The 18,831-nt window shown below is 38.8% G+C and overlaps 1 protein-coding gene across 1 annotated transcript; it reads left to right on the top strand.

Moving 5' to 3' along the window:
- Positions 1-917: 917 nt before the first annotated feature.
- Positions 918-17,347, top strand: LOC102912653 (vomeronasal type-1 receptor 4-like). Its single transcript, XM_006996376.2, has 2 exons — positions 918-1,825; positions 17,149-17,347. Exons 1-2 carry the CDS (start codon positions 942-944, stop codon positions 17,345-17,347), a joined length of 1,083 nt encoding a protein of 360 aa, XP_006996438.2. The 5' UTR covers positions 918-941.
- Positions 17,348-18,831: the final 1,484 nt, after the last annotated feature.

Here is an 18,831-nt window from a genome sequence, read left to right as displayed (position 1 = left end):
ACCATAATTAAAAGCATTTCATACAACTTCTGCTAAAGGAATAGAGTGTGGTATGCTGAGAATTTACTCTTACAACATTGACCTGATGGACTGAAAACCAACTGTCATCTTTCCTATTATTTCTACTCTAATACTAAGGATTGATCCATGATTATTCCAGAAACAGTTTCAATAGAGACCCTAAGCATTTCCTCAGTAGCTTTCATTCATCATATATTGTCATTCCTTGTCATTTATGGTAGCATTGTTTGCCTTATTTTATGCTGTTGTATATTATATGAGATTTCATCATACTGGATATTCCTTTCTCTCTAACAATCCTGAAATGAGTGTGCACACACACACATGTGTGTGTGTGTGTGTGTGTGTGTGTGTGTGTGTTGTATGATTTTCATGAAGCCATGCTTTAACTTGATATGAGTTGTCATATGATCATCATTCTAATGCATTTTGTGCTTTTAATAATTTATTCTTATCTAAGTCTGTTTCAGGGTAAAGACCAAAAAGCACTCAGCATGACAAAAGTCCAAACTGAGATTCTATATTAAATAGATCTTTTTACTACATGGAGAGAAATTTTTATCACACTGTAGCCTCATCTTCATTTTACAGGGAGCTTGAAAAGGCAAACATACCAGATCAAACATAACCTGATTATCAGTTGGCAGTGGTGGGTACATTCTGAGGTATTGCGCATTCTCATAGTAATGTACATTGATAGTCTCGACTCTTGTCAAACATTAGAGTCTGAGGTCTTCTGAAGTGGTCAGGGATGGCCTTCAACGCTTACTTGAGCATAAAAGATCCTTTGTTTCAGTCCCTTAGTACTCCGTGGTATAAAGACTTCTTCATCCACTGTAGCCTGTAAATATTTGTCACTATTTATTTGACCAGAAGAATAGTGCTGTCATACACTAAAGGAAATAGTTTCAAATTACAGAATGGACTTCTGGAATCTAGCAATCACAATTATTTTCTTATTACAAACTACAACTGGAATTCTTGGAAATTTTTCTCTAATTTTCTACTATCTAGACCTTTACTGCAGAGAATGGACATTAAAGCCCACAGACTTGATTCTTATGAATATAATGGCAGCCAATGCCTTGGTCATTCTCTCTGCAGGAGTGCCCCAAACAATGGCATTATTGGGATTTAAGTATTTCTTGAATGATTTTGGATGCAAGCTCCTAGTATATATTCAAGGACTTGGTAGGAGTGTGTCCATTGGCACCACCTGCCTCTTGAGTGTCTTCCAGGCCTTAACCATTAGTCCTAGGAAGTCCTGTTGGAAGGATCAAAAAGTCAAAGTAAAGACAAACATCAGCTGCCACATCTCCCTCCTCTGGATCATGTACATATTTATAAATTTCATTTATTTTGCATACACACTTGTCAATAGGAATAGCAAAAATGTGACAAGAAAACGAGATTATGAATATTGCTCCATTGTAGAGTGTGATGAAATTGGTGGTTTACTCTATGCAGCATTGGTAGTATGCCCTGAAGTCTTCTTTTCTATGCTCATGGCCTGGTCCAGTGGATCCATGACTATTATTCTTTACAGACACAAGCAGAGGGTTCAACACATCCGCAGCACTCATGTTTCCATCAGAAACTCCCCTGAATCCAGAATAACCGAGAACATTCTCATCTTAGTGATTACCTTTCTTGCTTTTTACACTCTCTCCTCCATCTTAAGAGGTTGCATTACTCTTTTGTATAATAACAATTGGTGGCTGGTGAACATCAATCGCTTCACTTCATTGTGTTTTCCTTCATTTGGCCCCTTTGTTTTCATTAATAACTACTCTATTTCATCCAGGTTTGGTTTCATCTGGATAAAGAATAAATATCATTTATGCACATTTTAAGTATGCAGATGATATGTTTTGCTTGGTATTCAGATGTTTACTCACCTGACACCCTCAAATGGTCAATGCAGAAAGATATTTAGATAGTACCTTGTCTTTTTAAGATTTGCTGAAATGAATATAGGATTTTTACCTGGTGGTTGAATCAGCAGCCTATATGATCCAATCCTATTGTGTGGGGGCCATTGTATTCTTCAACCTGAAGCTGTGGGAGTCTGCCCTTTGACCACCTGATGTTCACAGAAGCCTGCAAAACTTGCAATAACACTGCCCTTTTGTGTCATTCATTCTCTGAGAATCTTGTCTCCTTGGTAATTTCACAGATGGCTCTGGGTAGTACATTCTACTTACATGGATACTGAAATAGTGCCTGGCCATGAAATTGTGCATGAGGAAGCCCTGTCCCGTCATGCCTTCTCTAGCCTGCACCAATACAGGAAAAAAAAAGAAGATTACTATCTTTCCCCTTGTACAAAAATCAATTTAAAATGACTGAGGGTTGTCTTGTAATTGAGTCTTATTTGCTAGTATTTTATTAAGAGTTGTAGCATCATCACAGAAATTGACTTGTAAATTTCCTTTGCTGTTGTTCTGTCTTTTTCTGGTTTGGCATCAGTGTAATGTTGGCTTCAACAAAAGAGTTTGAAAGAATTTAATACAGTCATGATAGAAATCAGTTCTTTGGATTAAGAAAAAAAAAGACTTTATTTGACCTAGGTATTCTGCTCCAGGACATAATCCCATAGAACTCCATATCATATCCTAGAGACATTTTCACATCATTTTTGTTGCTGTTTTTTTTGGGACAAGGTTTCTCTGTATAGCTTTGGCACCTTTGCTGGAACTCACTCTATAGCATAGGCTTGCCTCAGACTCACAGCAATCTGCCTGCCTTTGATTCCCGAGTGCTGGGATTATAGGCATGCACCACCACTGCCGGGCTTTGTATCTATTTTAATTGCTGCTCTTTTTACTATAACAAGAAAAGACGGGCCACTTAAATATCCATAAAGAGATACATTCATAATTAAATTTGTGTTGCATGCAAAATGGAATATTATTGAATAAAGTGAAAGATGAAATCACAAAATATATAGGAAAACTGATGAAATTATTAGGGATAATAGTAAGCCAGGTCACACAAGCTCAGAATGAAAATTAAAAAACACATATTTTCCATCATACAAAAGTCCTATCCAATAATGTCTAGAGATATATATGCAAATGGATATAAGTATATCTTCAGGATAACATTTAGAAATGAGACATAGAAAGGTAATACTAAGTGATGAATAGGTAATAGAATTCATGAGTTATGAAAGAGGATATAAAGAAAATCATTTCTCAATATGCTACTCTGACATTTTTTCTGGTGCATAAGGTTATAAAAATATAATTGCCAGTGAAAATGTGTAACCCTAAGCAAAGGTGTATGGCCTTTGCATGGCTATTCTAACTGTACTGAAGTTCAGTGATAGGTGCAGAATGGGTCCCTGGGAAAGTATTCCTATGACTAGTTCATTGTTGCCTTTTAATGCTTCCATTTGTGAGATTAATATGAAACAGCATCACAGTCTTTCCAAAGATTCAGGGATGGTTCCACATATACTCATCAGTAAATGTAATGCATCACACAGATGGAATCAAAGACAGAAACATGGTTACCATATTAGATACAAGAAAAGTCTTTGTTTTTCTTTTTTTGAACATATTATTGAAAGTAGTTTCTTTCCTCATACAATAGAACCTGATTACAATTTCATTTCTGCCTACACTTCCCAGCTCCTCCCCTCCTCCCCTTTCATGAAGATCCACTCCCTTTCTATCAGTAGGAAAAAATAGGTTTCTAAGTCACAAGAACAAAATATAACAAAATAAAATACACTAAAATAAGATAAAACTATCACATGGACAAGGCTAACCAACAAAAGGAACATAGCCCAAGAGAAGGCACAGGAATCTGAGATCCACTCATTCACATATCATGAATGCCACTAAATATTTAATTGAAAGTTACAACATAGTGTTTTAGTCTCTTTGAATTCATATGATATTTGATTATTTCATTTAGAGGGCCTTGTTCTTCTGTTATCATGCATCTCTTCTGGCTTTTATGCCCTTCCTGTCTCTTTTTTCATTGAATTCCCTGAGCTGAGAACTCCAGGATTAAGTGAGACAATCCATTTGCCAGCCCAGATGTCAGAAGTATTTAAAAAAATCCTTCATTATAAAGGCCACTGAGTGTCCAAAGATGAATAGATCATATCCCAACATAAGAAATTCTACATACTATGAACCTAGAGTCAACTGTTAAGATCCAAGAATCTTATATGTAATAGGTACATCCTTACTGATCTCCAGTTATGTTTATTCCTCAAAAGTGTCTGCTTGTTTTCAATGTAGTTCTACAATTGAGGAATGATATGCAAAACATAAGATTTTGAAAAGAATTTTCTATTTGAGCCATATTTATAAAAGGAACATGTTAGGGGAAAGTCATGAGAAGGGAAGAAAAATGAGCATATTAAAATGAAGGAGACTGGGAAAGACAGAACAAAGGTTGATATGGGTTGAAGAAAAGGTCCCCAAAGTTTTGGCAAAAATTCTGATGGCTTAATAAAGAACTGGCCAATAGCAAGGCAAAGAAAGGCAGGGATGACAGGCAGAGGGTCTATATAGAAGGAGAAAACTGGGCAGAGGGCTTGTAGCTAGAGAAGAAGAAATACTCCAGGGCCCAGCCACCCAGCTACACAGTGACTCATGGAGTAAGAGTAAGATTTACAGAAATTAAGGAACAGGGAAAGCCCAGAGGCAAAAGGTAGTCAGAATAATTTAAGGAAAACTGGCAAGAAAATAAGCCAAGCAAAGGCTGGGCATTGATAATTAAGAATAAGCCTCAGTGTGTGATTTATTTGGGAGCTGGGTGGCAGGTCCCCCAAAAGAGCCAAAACAACAACTACAGGTATCTTCTGGATGTTGAGATGTTGGACTTAGAACTGTGTGATGTAATAACTGAGCCTGTCCTTGTAAGGTACACATGATGAGACTCAATATTTTGTATAATGACTATGCTATAATAAAGAAGATCTAACATAAGTGGGGTCCATGCTATGCTGAAATTTCCCCATCTGGGAAACAAATGGCTGACAGTCCAGATGGGCAGATGCTAGAAACATGTCACTGTGATCTGTCTACCTTGCCCTAACCCATTAACAGATTCAATACAATACCAGGAAAAACTCCCATCGCCCAGAAATACCACTCTTGATCATATACCAAAAGATGCACATTCATTCCACAAGGACACATGCTCATTATTCATAGCAGCATTACTTGTAAGAGCCAGAACATGGAAATAACCTGGATACCCCACAACTGAAGAATTGATAAAGAAAATGTGGTAGATTTACACAATGGAATATTACTCAGCTGTAAAAAATAAAATGACATCATGCAATTTGCAGGCAAATGGATGGAACTAGAAAAAAATCATCCTGAGTGAGGTAATCCAGACCCAAAAGACAAACATGGTATATATTCACTCATAAGTGGATACTAGATGTAAAGCAAAGGATAACCAGACTACAGCCCACAGCTCCAGGAATCTAGGTAACAAGGAGGAATCTAAGAGATTAATTGATCACTCTGGGAAGGGGAAAGATATGGATCTTCTGGGTAAACTGGGAGTGGGGGTGGTAAAGGGGAGGGGAAGGGGAATGAGAACATGAGGAAATGGGATGGTTGAGTTGGTGGAGGGATGGTGTGCGAGAGCGATGAAAGAGATACCTCAATAGAGAGAGCCATTATTGAGCCAGGGAAAAGCCTGATGCTAGGGAAATTCCCAGGAATCAACAGGGATGACCCCAGCTAAGACCACTAGCAATAGTATAGAGGGTACTTGAACTGCTCTTCCCCTGTCATCAGATTGGTGACCCTAATTGTCATCATAGAACTTTTATCTAGTAACTGGTGGAAGCAGATGCAGAGACCCATGTAATATATATATATATATATATATATATATAGTGTAATTATATATACATTATATGTAATTATACATATATTATTATATATGTGTAATATGCAATATATAATATGTAATGTATATGCAATATATGTTACAGTTGTGATATATAATATAATATAATATAATATAATATATTACAGTGAGACTTAAGCCCATCAATTTGACAATCAAGTCTAACTCTCAAAGCTCTGTGAGATTTTAAACACAGTGATAATGCTAGATGCATACCCACTTAGACATGTGCACAGGTATGGAGAGCTGAATTGACAGAGGCTTGCCCTGAGAGCCTAATGTGAATAGTGGGGACACAGCTTCTTCTTTACAACCAAGGATATGTTTGGCAGAATTGGTAGTGGACTTGGGCTGGGACTTGGAGGAGTTTCAACTTCTAATCCTGAGAACACAACACAGGGGAGAATGATAATCATTCCCTAGGAAACTGTTTGATCTCTGTTGTCCTTGAAATATCCTGTGTTCCCCTTGTGCAGTATTGTTTGATTCAGCCTCCCATTACTCTGCCTAATTGTATGGCATCCCCTCCCTTTTTTTCTTACTATCATTGTCTTATTTCTCCTTTCAGGAAAACCAAGTAAGATGCTGTATATGTAAGATGCAAGTTTCTTAATAAACCTGTTTGGCTTGAGACATAACTTTTGTAAAACCACCTGATTCCAAAATTTATCTCCTTTGTCCTCCTGTCTCTTTATCTTCTGTTCCCCTGGTCCTCTCTCTCTGAAGACTCTGACACTGAAGAATGACTTGCTCATCCAGTTCATGTAGGAACACACATGAGAATTCACACATACACAGAAGTAAATGTGCACAAGAAATAAATAACATACACCTATCATTTTTAAACCAGTATTGCAGTTGTTTATTGTTGCGGGCTGCAGGAATATATCATAAGAACTCAGCTGGTTATGGCAAAGTCACTACCTGGAGGGATCAGGGAATTCCTCCAGAGGAAGCCAAATCCCAAGGAGTTTTTGGTGTTACCTGGCTTGTTATATATCAGCTGTCTTCTGTTATGAAAATCATGTGTGCCTTCATAGCTTTCCCAATTGACTTTTCCCTAAGAAGGACTAACAGTGTAGACTGAGCACTCTCTGGACATACACATTCCAGGTAATTTGGAGAACAGCCTCAGGGAAAGGCTTTCTCTGGAATCAGATTATCTCCCTTAGCCACTTTCAAGGACTACAGGAAACACCACCCAGGTGGGCACCCATTGTTAGTCCCAGGTGGACTAACAATGATAACAGCCCACATGCAAGTCTCCTGACTTAAGGTAAATTCCACAAGGGGACACCGCCTAGGTCAAGTAGACATTAAGTAATAGCTTTACACAATTTAGCTCAGACCCCTCCTTTCTTACAGCCTTACTAACTTTATAGACCTCTAACTACTTACCTAGCCACTTCTAGGAATATTTAGATAACCTTCTGTGCTAACAGCTATGCTCAGCCAGAACTCCCAGTTCAAGCCTCCCTGTAATTATCATTATTGGTAGCATCCGGCCAGGTCCATCACCGGATGGAGGAAAGTACCTTATCAGAGATACCTCTGTACTCTCTAAGAACAGACTTAAGCATCCAGGCTACCTGTTTGAGAAGGCCTGGTGGATGTGCCAATTAAGCCTTACTTCCTCCTTCCCTAAACCTTGCCTCTAGTTCCAGATCTCCCTTTAACTATCACCAGAGGCATCTAGCTGTACACAGGTTGCCTAGAGACTGAGCACACTTTCCCCCACCCTGCAGAAAAAACGGCAGACAGCTTGGACAGATAGGAGCCACAGGAAAAAAGAAGACAGTTTTATTTTCTCCCATTGACCTAGCAACTTATAGATTTTTAACATCCTTTACCAAACACATTTAAGATTATAGTTGTGCACGTAAGATCCCTCTTCTTAGATATTACCCATATTTAGCCTTTAGTTAATTCATTAGTCACTTCTCCTTTGGGTCACAAATGGTAATTAACAACTAGTGCCCCTCTTTGTAATTCTTATCAACCCTCCATTTGATCCTGATAGCAGACAATCACTGCCTGAGGAAGTTCAGGCTGAGTGTCCTGGGTGGAGGGGAGGATTGTGATTTTGGGGAGATATATAACTGTAAAGCAGAGGACAGGGAGAAGAGAAGAGAATGAAAGAACGAGATGGGTAAGAACTTGAGAGGAACAAACTGAGATGGGGAAGAAGTAGATTGAAGGGCTACAGGAGAGTACTAGAGGAACGAGATGGGACAGGAGGAAGAGCCAGATGGGGAAGAACAAGATGAGGTAGAATGAGAAGAGGAGAGAAGAGATGGGAGAGGAGGAGATGATATGGAAAGGAACAAGATGGATGAGAACCTACAAGGGACAGAACTAGATGAAGGAATTAAGATAGAACATAGAGGGGACAGTAGATAAATATAGAGAAATCAGGCAAAAAAGGAGCTAGACATGAGAACAGAACTGTAGCTGTGTATAAAGGATGTTATGCCAGGAGAATTAAAGCGAATGGACCAAAGAACTCTGCGTGCGTAGACTGATTTACCGACCTTAAAGAATAGATCCTCAGCTGGTTGATAGAGCCTTCCGCGGACCCTGGGAGGGGACTATCGAGGGGCTGGACCCCCATAGTCTCCGTTAGTTTATCATTATCCATAGTGAGTATATATATATATATATATATATATATATATATATATATATATATATATATATATACTGTTGTAGCCCACTAGGTTTCCTAGTGTTTGTATCCAGCAGGACTGCATAAGAGGTTGATTGAACCATGGGCCTGGGTATCAGCTAACTGTAACTAGCAAGGGGAAGACCTTTTGCTCTATCACTTGGCATTGTTATAAATAGTCATGTGGAACAAAGTTCTGGGCTGATGGACCCAGGTGCACCCGAGTCTATGCTATGCTTTCTCTCTGTTTCATTACCCTCTATTTCTAACTAAGCCTGTTATCCCTCATTCCTCAAGACTTCCTGGGGTAAATAAGTATAGAGGCTGGTACACCACAGATGGTGCCATGAATAGGGACCAGGGACTTGGTGAAAGGATTGTAGGGGGCGTTACAAGTGTAGAATTGCCAATAAAGAGTTGGAAAATGAAGGCAATGGTATTTATTATTGGGTGTATAGGGAGGCGGTGAAGGAAATATCACAAGTCTGCAGCATTAGCATTATCTCTATAGATTGCTTTCTTTCCCTCTCTCCTCTCTCTTTTCTGTTTATAAAAAATAAGGAAGGTAGAGTATAGAAATACAGTGCAGGAAAAACTTAGAAGTGTAAGGTAGTGTAGAAAAAATTACTTATAAAATGTAGGCTTAAATACGTCATAGATTTAGTATAAAGTGAGTCAGAGAAATGTGGGTTTAGAATATATAGGCCTTAGGTTTAAGAATATGGTGAAAAAAGTAATTTAGAGTAGGTTTTTCCAACCTGGACTTGGAGAGCAAAGACCATGACAGACGGCAGACTTGGCACTTCCAGAAACCAACAATAATGGCAAGAAGCAGCTCCAGAAACTGCTAACTTCAAAAGGTAGCAGCAGATAGTAGTGTCCACTGTTGAGCAGACACCAAGAGCCAGCAACAGCAGAACCAGCACTAGTGGTGAGGGTCCACAGGCTTTCTGCCGAGAAGCTAAGCCATGAGCAAGGCTAATGACAAGCAGCAGTTTGGAAAGCCCTGCAGAGTGCCATGCTGCAGGAAGGGTGACCAGCAAGATTCTGAAACCTTTGAGATGATACACTGTGAGAATGGAAATTGGCAGAGAAAGCCCAGTGGTTTGTGTCACCTGAGAAAAAATCAACAGTGAGCAGAGTAGCGGTGAACAGCAGAGATGGCAGAGTCAGACTGCTTCCAGAGGCTATTGCAACGCATTGGAAAACAATTAGCTGCATAGGTACTGCAAACCAAAGCCAAATCAAGATGAGATAAACTATTTAAATAGAACAACAATCTGCAAGGAAATAGAAACAGTCATTAAAGGTCTCCGCCCCCCCCCCAAAGAAAAGCCCAGGACCAGATGGTTTCAGTACAGAATTCTACCAGATCTTCAAAGAAGACTTAATACCAATACTCTAAAAAAATTGTTCCACAAAATAGAAATAAAAGAAACATTACCAAACTCTTTTTATGAGGCTACAGTTACTCTGCTTCCCAAGCCAAACAAAGATGCAACAAAGAGAGAATTACAGACCAATCTCCCTTATGAACATTAATACAAAAATACTCAGTAAAATATTGGCAAACAGACTCCAAGAACACATCAAAAACATTATCCACCATGAATAAGTAGGCTTCATGCCAGGAATGCAAGATTGGTTCAGCATATGAAAGTCTGTCAATGTAATACACCGTAAAAACATATTGAAAGAAAAAAAAAGCACATAATCATTTAATTAGATGCTGAAAAAGCCTGTGACAAAATCCAACACCCCTTCATGATAAAGGTCTTGGAGAGATCAGGAACACAGGGAACATACCTAAACATAATAAAGACAATTTACAGCAAGCCAACAGCCAACATCAAATTAAATGGAGAGAAACTCAAAGGGATTCCACTAAAATCAGGAACAAGACAAGGCTGTCGACTCTCCCCATATTTATTCAATGTAGTACTTGAAATGGTAGCTGGAGCAATAAGGCAACAAAAGGAGATCAAGGGGATACAATAGGAAAGGAAAAAGTCAAACTTTCACTATATGCAGAGTATATGATAGTATACATAAGTGACCCCAAAAATTCAACCAAGGAATTATCAACTGTTTATCCTACAGTTGATAAACACCTTCAGTAATATGGCAGGATACAAGATTAACAACAACAAAAAAATCAGTAGTCCTCTTATATGCAAATGACAAATGGGCTAAGAAAGAAATCAGAGAAACCTCATCCTTTGTAATAGCCACAAATAATATAAAATACCTTAGGGTAACTCTAACTAAGCAAGTGAAGGACCTGTACTTTAAGTCTCTGAAGAAGGAAATTGAAAAAGATATCAGAAAATGGAAAGATCTCCCATGCTCATGAACAGGTAGGATTAACATAATAAAATGGCAATCTCACCAAAAGCAATCTAGAGATTCAATGCAATCCCCATCAAAATCCCAACACAATTCTTCACAGACTTGCAAAGAATAATACACAACTTCATAGGGAAAAAAAACCAAACAGGATAGCCAAAACAATCCTGTACAATACTGCTACCTCTGGAGGTATCACGATCCCTGACTTCAAGCTCTACCATGGAGGTACAGTAATAAAAACAGCTTGGTACTGGCATAAAAACCAACAGGTGGACCAATGGAATCAAATTGAATAACCTGACATTAATCCACAAATGTATGAACACCTAATTTTTGACAAGGAAATCAAAAGTGTACAGTGGAAAAAAGAAAGCATCTTCAACAAATGATGCTGACATAACTTGTTGTCAACATGTAGAAGATTGCAAATAGATCCATACTTGTCACTGTGCACATAACTTAAGTCCAAGTGGATCAAAGACCTCAACATAAATCTAGTTACTCTGAATCTGATAGAAGAGAAAGTAGGAAGTATACTTGAATGTATTGGCACTGGAGATCACTTCCTAAATATAACACCAGTAGTGTAGACACTGAGAGCAACAATTAATTAATGGGACCTCTTGAAACTGAGAAGCTTTTATAGGGCAAAGGACATGGTCAATAAGAAAATGACAACCTATAGAATGGGAAAAGATCTTCAGCAACCTCACATCTGACAGAAGGCTGATCTCAGAATATACATAGAACTTAAGAAACTAGACATCAAAATACCTAACAGTCCAATTTAAAAATGGGATATAGAGCTAAACAGAGAATTCTCAGCAGAAGAATCTCAAAGGGCCACAAGACATTTAAGGAATTATTCAACATCCTTTGTCATCAGGGAAATGCAAATCAAAATGAACCTGAGATACCATCTTATACCTGTCAGAATGGCTAAATGCTCAATCTTACCACAAGGACACATGCTCAACTATGTTCATAGCAGCATTATTGTAATAGCCAGAACCTGGAAACAACCTAGATGCCCCTCAACTGAAGAATGGATAAAGAAAATGTGGTACATATACACAATGAAGTACTACTCAGCAGAGAAAAAACTATGACATCATGAGGTTTGCAGGCAAAGGGATGGAACTAGAAAATAGCATCCTGAGTAACCCAGACTCAGAAAGATAAATATGGTATGTACTCACTCATAGGAGAATAATAGATGTAAAACAAAGGATAACCAGACTGCAACCCACAGCTCTAGGGAGGCTAGCTAGTAAATACGACCCTAAAATAGACACAGGGATTGCCCAGCAATGGAGATATGTATGAGATCTACATGAACAAACTGGGAGTAGGGGGGGGTATTGGAGGGCAAGGGATGGGGGAATGAAAGCTCAGGGTAGTGGGAGGTTTGAGCTGGTCCAGGAAGAATGTGGGAGAACAAGGAAAGAGATACCATGATAAATGAAGTCACCATGGGAATAGGGAGAAACAGAGTGCTGGAAGGTCCCCAGGATCCACAAAGATGAATCCACTATAGAATACTGGCAATGGTCAAGAGGGTGCCTGAGCTGACCTACTCTGGTGAGTAGATGACTGAATACCCTGTCATCATAGAACCCTCATCCAGTGACCTATGGAAGAAGATGCAGAGATCCACAACTGGGACCTAGGTCGAGCTTCAGGAGTCCAATCGATGAGAGAGGAGAGATTCCATGTGCAAGAAATATTGAGACCATAATTGGAAAAATACAGAGACAACTAGCCCAACTAGTAGAAACACATAAACTGTGAACCAATAGCTGAGGAGCCCCATGGTACTGGACTAGGCTCTCTGGATAAATGAAATAGTTGTTTAGCCTGAACTGTTTAGGGGTCCCCAGGCAGTGGGACCAGGATCTGTCCCTAGTGCATGATCCAGCTTTTTGGAACCTAGTGCCTATGGTGAGACACTTTGTGTAGCCTTGATGCAGGGAGGAGGGGCTTGGACCTTCCTCAACTGAATGTAGCAGGCTGAGCTGCCTCACCAGGGGAGACCTTGCCTTGGAGGAGGTGGGAATGGAGATGGGTTGGGGGAAAGTCTGAGGATAGGAAGGGGGAGGACAAGGGAATCTGTGGTTGATATGTAAAATGAATAGAAAATTTCTGAATTAAAAAAAGGAGAAAAAAGAATGATTATATGTCAGCTTTCTATTAAATGACAGAATATTAGGAAACCAAAGTAACATTGAATAAAATACAATTAAAATAATAAAAGAACAAAAACATACCCTTGAATTAAGACTAGACATAGGTGGTATTACTTTCTTATAACACTGATATCCCCTCCCTAGGATGAATATACATTTGTTTATGTCACCATATATAATGTTCCAACATCACCTCACACCATACTCTTGTAAATCTCCCCAGTTAAAGTCATTGGATAATCAAACTAAACAAGGGTAGAAAAATATTTTTGATCTGTCTTCAGTGCCTAATGTATTTGTGCCTTTCCTCTCAGAAAAATACACACAATTGTCCATAATCATCTTCAAAAACTTCACAACCATCAATAATTTTTTATAAATAAGTCTACCAATAAAATTGGCAAATTGACCTTTCAGAATAATACAAATTAGTGCATGTGAATAGACTTCATTAATTAAATCAACTAATTAAATTATCAAAGAATTCATGTGATAAATAAATTTTAAAGTAAATGGTATTTGGTGTTCCTCGTCAGAGCACACACTAAACATTGAAAACACAACACTGGTCAATAACCAGACTGTACTATTAAATATCAGTGCTTATCATAATGTGTCAGGGACGACATATAAGATGGCTGATGTGCAGTCAGCAGAGATTGGAGAAAGGGGTACCAGAGATTGTGGGCCATCAACTCTCTATGTGTTCCCCTCTGGATCCTCTGCATAACATGCCTATAGAGGGCCAAGGCAGAAATGCCTACATGTCCCAAGGTCATGCTTTATGGCATGACGTGTCATGCATTCCTCCATATAAATATTTCTTGTAATACTAGACTTGTCTGATCTTCATGTTATGTGTTGCTAAATCAATGGTAATTCTGTGATACAGGAAAGAAGTGAAGTAAATTTCATCGGAAATTATACAGAGATGATCACTCAGGCTGGGGTTAAGACAGTTATATATTTTGTGGAAAAGAACCTGAAGCCTGGAGAAGCTTTTTAGGCTTGGATAAACTGTACCAAATGTACGGCCAACTATAGCACATGGTATGATGTGTATCAACACACTGGACTAAATTGGCCATGATTCAATTTCTGAGGATATTCCAAGGACATTGTGTTATACTTAAGACCCTAAGGGATACTGGCCGAAGACTGTGGATGGAGTAACATATAGATGGGATGACAAACTCAAAGTGTGGGAACCTATAATAGGAGGAAAATGGTGGCCTCCACCAAGAAAGGGAGGTGGCAACTTTAATTCAGATACTTTTATTTCTCCTGTAAGAGTGTGGAGATAATGTAACAATTGATGGTGTGATTGCTACAACCTTTATTGGGTTCCTAGATTAAAAAGAGCTGCCAAGAAAGGTGAGCTTCTTCTCATAAAAGCTATATAAATTAGATTAGGTCTTCCTTGGAATTGTTGGATATTGAAGGACAGAAGTTGCTGACTTGCAGGAACAGATTTCTTGTCTGAGGTCATTGTGGCCCACCAGTCATGGGGCTTGGTGTTTGCAGAGGGCTGAGGAGAAACTTAGGCGGCTGCAGGGGTCTTGAGGTCAGAGCAGGCTGTGTGAGAAGGAAATGACTGTCTGGTACATTGACCACTGTTCTTATTTTTACCTTTTTTTGTGAAATTGCATGTTGCTAGCCTTTGGGCAAGTGCTAAGAATATTGTATAATCATTAATAATAAAAATAGATTATGCTTGCATTGATGTTAAGTCTGGGATAGTCTTTGTGTTTAAAGATGATGAAGAATATATTGGTAATTTTCTTAGAATAACCTTTGAAATCATGAGAACATTTTGTATTGGGTGATTTCCCCTTTTCTTTCTGCTCCTTCTTACTTATGATAATAAAAGACTGAGGTCACCAGGGCAAAGCAGAAACTAAACTTAGAGAAGCTAAGAGAAGTTAGAAAAGGTAAGAGAAGTTAGAGAAGCTAAGAGAAGTTAGAGATGTTAAGGGAAACTAAGAGAAACTAAGAGAAATTAAGAGAAACTAAGAGAAGCCAGGGAAGCAAAAGAAACTTAGCAACTGCAGAAGCCTGAAGTGATATATTTACACAGGAGTATTACTTAGTTGTTAGACAAAATGACATCATGAAATTTGTTTACTGATGGAAGGAACTACAAAAAATTTTCTTTATCCATTATTCTTTTGAGAGACATCTAGATTGTTTCCACTTTCTGGCCATCATTAAAAAAGCCACTAGGAACATAATAGAGTCAGTGTCCTTGTGTTAGGATGGGGAATCTTTTGGTTATATGTCTAAGAGTTGGTCACCAATATTCTGAGGAGCTGTCATATTGATTTCCATATTGACTGGACAATTGCACTCTCACAAGCAATAGAGGAATGTTTCCCATGGTTCACATCTCTCCAGCAAGAGCTGTCAAATTGTTACTGATCTTACCCATTCTGACAAGTATAAGCTGTAATTTCAGTGTTGTTTTGATTGATATTTCTCTGGTGGCTCAGGATGTTACATTTCTTTAAGTGTTTCTTCCTCTATTTTGGATTTTCTGTTTATGTATGTCCAGCATGTTTTTGATTCAGTTCTTTGGTTTGTTGATGTGCAGTTTCTTGAGTTCTTTATATATTTTGGATTTTAGCCCTCTATCAGTTGTGGATTTGATGAAAGTCTTTTCCCATTCTGTGGACTGCTGTTTTGTCTTATTGATAGTGTCTTTTACCATAGAAACACTTTTCAGCTTCATGAAGTCCCATTTATTAATTGTTGATCTTAATGCCTGTGATATTGGTGGTCTGTTTAAGAAACTGTTCCCAGGACTAATTCTTTTAAGGATATTCTCAACTTTCCCTTCCATCAGGTTTAGTATCTGGCTTTATGTTTGGGTTTTTGATGCACTTGGGCTTGAGTTTGGAGCAGGGTGATCAATATGGATCTACTTGCATTCTTCTACATGCACACATGTAGTTAGACCAATATCATTCACTGAAGATGCTTCCCTCAAACCCCAGCATGTATTTATGGCTTATTTTTCAATAACATTTTTTAAAATAATTCTTCTCTAATTCTTTACATCCCAACTGCAGTTTCCCATACCTTCATTCTTCCACATTCTCCTACCCTATCACTCACCCCCCACTGGGTCTAAATTCCCTTTAGCACTCAACACTTGGCGTATAACCATTATCACTATCATGCAATTTTGACCTTTTTAGATATTTTTTTTCATTTGTTCTCTTTTGCTGACAGCCAACAATACTTGATTCTGCAATTTAGGATGTGAATCTAGGTGCAGACCTGCACTGGTTCACTTTTGACCTGAAGGTAAAAATGTTGATTGAAAGTCCTATATTCATAGCCCAGGTAAATCAATATAGTTCACATACCCCCACAGCTTGATTATCTCTGTTACTGTGATGTTCTCCATGGAAACAATGAGCTGTTATTTCTAATACAAACTGTATTAGGAAGAAACTTTGGAGATTATCTGCATGTACTCTGAAAGTTTATATTGACAGTGTGTTCACAGAAAAGAAAATAGGAGGAGAAATGGAAAGTGGGATGCAGACAGCACAGCTTTTAGAGCTCACTGACTACACAAGAACAGTGTGTCTGATGAGAACAGGTGCTGTAGAGTCTGAAAAGTGAGGTGTAGTATCTGGTGAACAGAAAGGGGCAGAATGCTGGGAAGCATGCAGCCATGGCTACACCAGCATTGGACAGCCTCCTGGTATCTTCAGTGACAAACAGATAAGATGTAAAGACAATAGAGGTTTCATTGACAAAGATGCTCACTAAGGTAAGGATGTTTGGGTTGCTCTGGTCTCAGGTGAAGACCTAGGAGATGGGGATTTGTGGATATGTTGAACCTTCTGCTTGTGTTTGAGCAGGATAAACACCATGTAGCCACTGGCCCACATCATCGGTCCCAAAAATGACATCATTGGATGTCAATAGGATTGTATTAAGTATACCAATTAGCTGTCCAGGATTCATAATAACACAGAATCCAAATTTTTTATTCCAGTATCATTTTTCCACCCCATATTTCAGTTGTGTATATAGGAATGCAGACATATACCAACAGCTGCAGTGGCCAGCCCAGCCCCAGAGAAGAACTAATGATCCTGGGGGCTGTGCCCTTGAGCTCTGCCAACTTGGAATTATTGGGGCTGATGGTGATGGCCTGAAAGACACTCAGCACGGATGTGGAGCCAAGGGACACTCCTCTGGCAACTCTATGAAAATATAAGACAAGTTTACATGAAACATAATCTACATAGTAAGTCTGACGAAAAGCAGCAGTGATCTGTGGGATTCCTCTGCAGAGAACAATGAAATTGGCCCAAGGCAGATGTTTGACAATCAGGTGTGTGGGCTTATCCCTGATTCCAGGGAAGTCAGCAATGATAAAACAACAAAACATGGCTGAGTTACCCACCATTCCCAGTGCAGTCTGGGACAAGAAGAAGATTCCTACAGCCAAGTCTTTGGTTTCCATTCTGTCATGGTCCTGGGACCCTGCAAAACACTTCCAGAAGACACCTGTTATAGAAGTTGGATTATCTTCTTCATAGCATGTCACATAATGTACTGCATTGACACTATCATCTTATTTCCATAAGTATTGTTAAAATGCATCTTGATAGTAAGAAGTTCACTAGGTCTCAATGATTTCCTATTGTTTGAATTACAGGTAATTACCTGGAACATTGTGGTAAAAGTTAAACTTTGTACAGTAGTTAATAGGTGTTACCATTTTTCAATGCTTTACAATTAATAGCTGGTTTAAAATCCACAAATGCACTTGTGAGAGGGTTTAATGATGAAACTACACTCAGAATAGTATCCTCTGTGCAGATACAGTGGATTCCAATGTCCCAGCAAGCAGTAAAAGTCAGAGATTTACTAGCAATGAAACTGCCTGGCCCCATGGGAAATCCTAACCCCAAACTAAAATGTTACTGACAAACTGATAGCTACTAGGAGATGGGGAATGGCTCCCAATAATTCAACCATGTTCCTGTGGATAATCACACTCCCAAGAGTGTATGGGTAACACAAACTATGTTTTATGGGTTAAAACATTAAAAATATAGAAGGATGGGCTGGTAGAGAATCATGGTGTATCTGTGAGGAGTGAGAGAGATATGAAAATGAACATCATGCATAACACAAATTTTCAAGATAAAAAAGTGACAATAAACAATAGAGAATAATAGGAAATAATAAGTTGATTGGCTTGATCTGTTTGGGAGGCATCCAGGCGGTGGGACTGGGTTCTATACTCAGTGCATGAGCTGGCTGTTTGAAACCTGGGGCTTATGCAGGGACACTTTGCACAGCCTGGGAGGAGGGGACTGGACCTGCCTGGACTGAATCTACCAGGTTGAACTCAATCCTCAGGGGAGTCTTTACCATGGAGGAGATGGGAATGGGGGGTGTGCTGAGGGGAAGGCGTGGGGGGGCATGGGCGGGAGGGGGGAGAACAAGGGAATCTGTGGCTGATATGTAAAATTAAATTAAATTATAAAAGAAAAAAGAAAGAAATTGAAAATAAAATAAAGCAAGTAATTAAAAAAAATGACAAAAGAAAATAATGGCCATTAGCAATCAGGAAGGAAACACCTTTGACCACACACTCACATGTACTAGCATTTACATATGTCCATATGTGCGTAAATGTTCTGTTTTTTACTGATAATATTTTTCCTTTTTCTTATTTATTCTTTGTGT

The sequence above is a fragment of the Peromyscus maniculatus genome, chromosome 1 (assembly GCF_049852395.1).
Source record: "Peromyscus maniculatus bairdii isolate BWxNUB_F1_BW_parent chromosome 1, HU_Pman_BW_mat_3.1, whole genome shotgun sequence".
NCBI lineage: Eukaryota > Metazoa > Chordata > Mammalia > Rodentia > Cricetidae > Peromyscus > Peromyscus maniculatus.
This window is presented reverse-complemented; position numbering and strand designations above follow the sequence as displayed.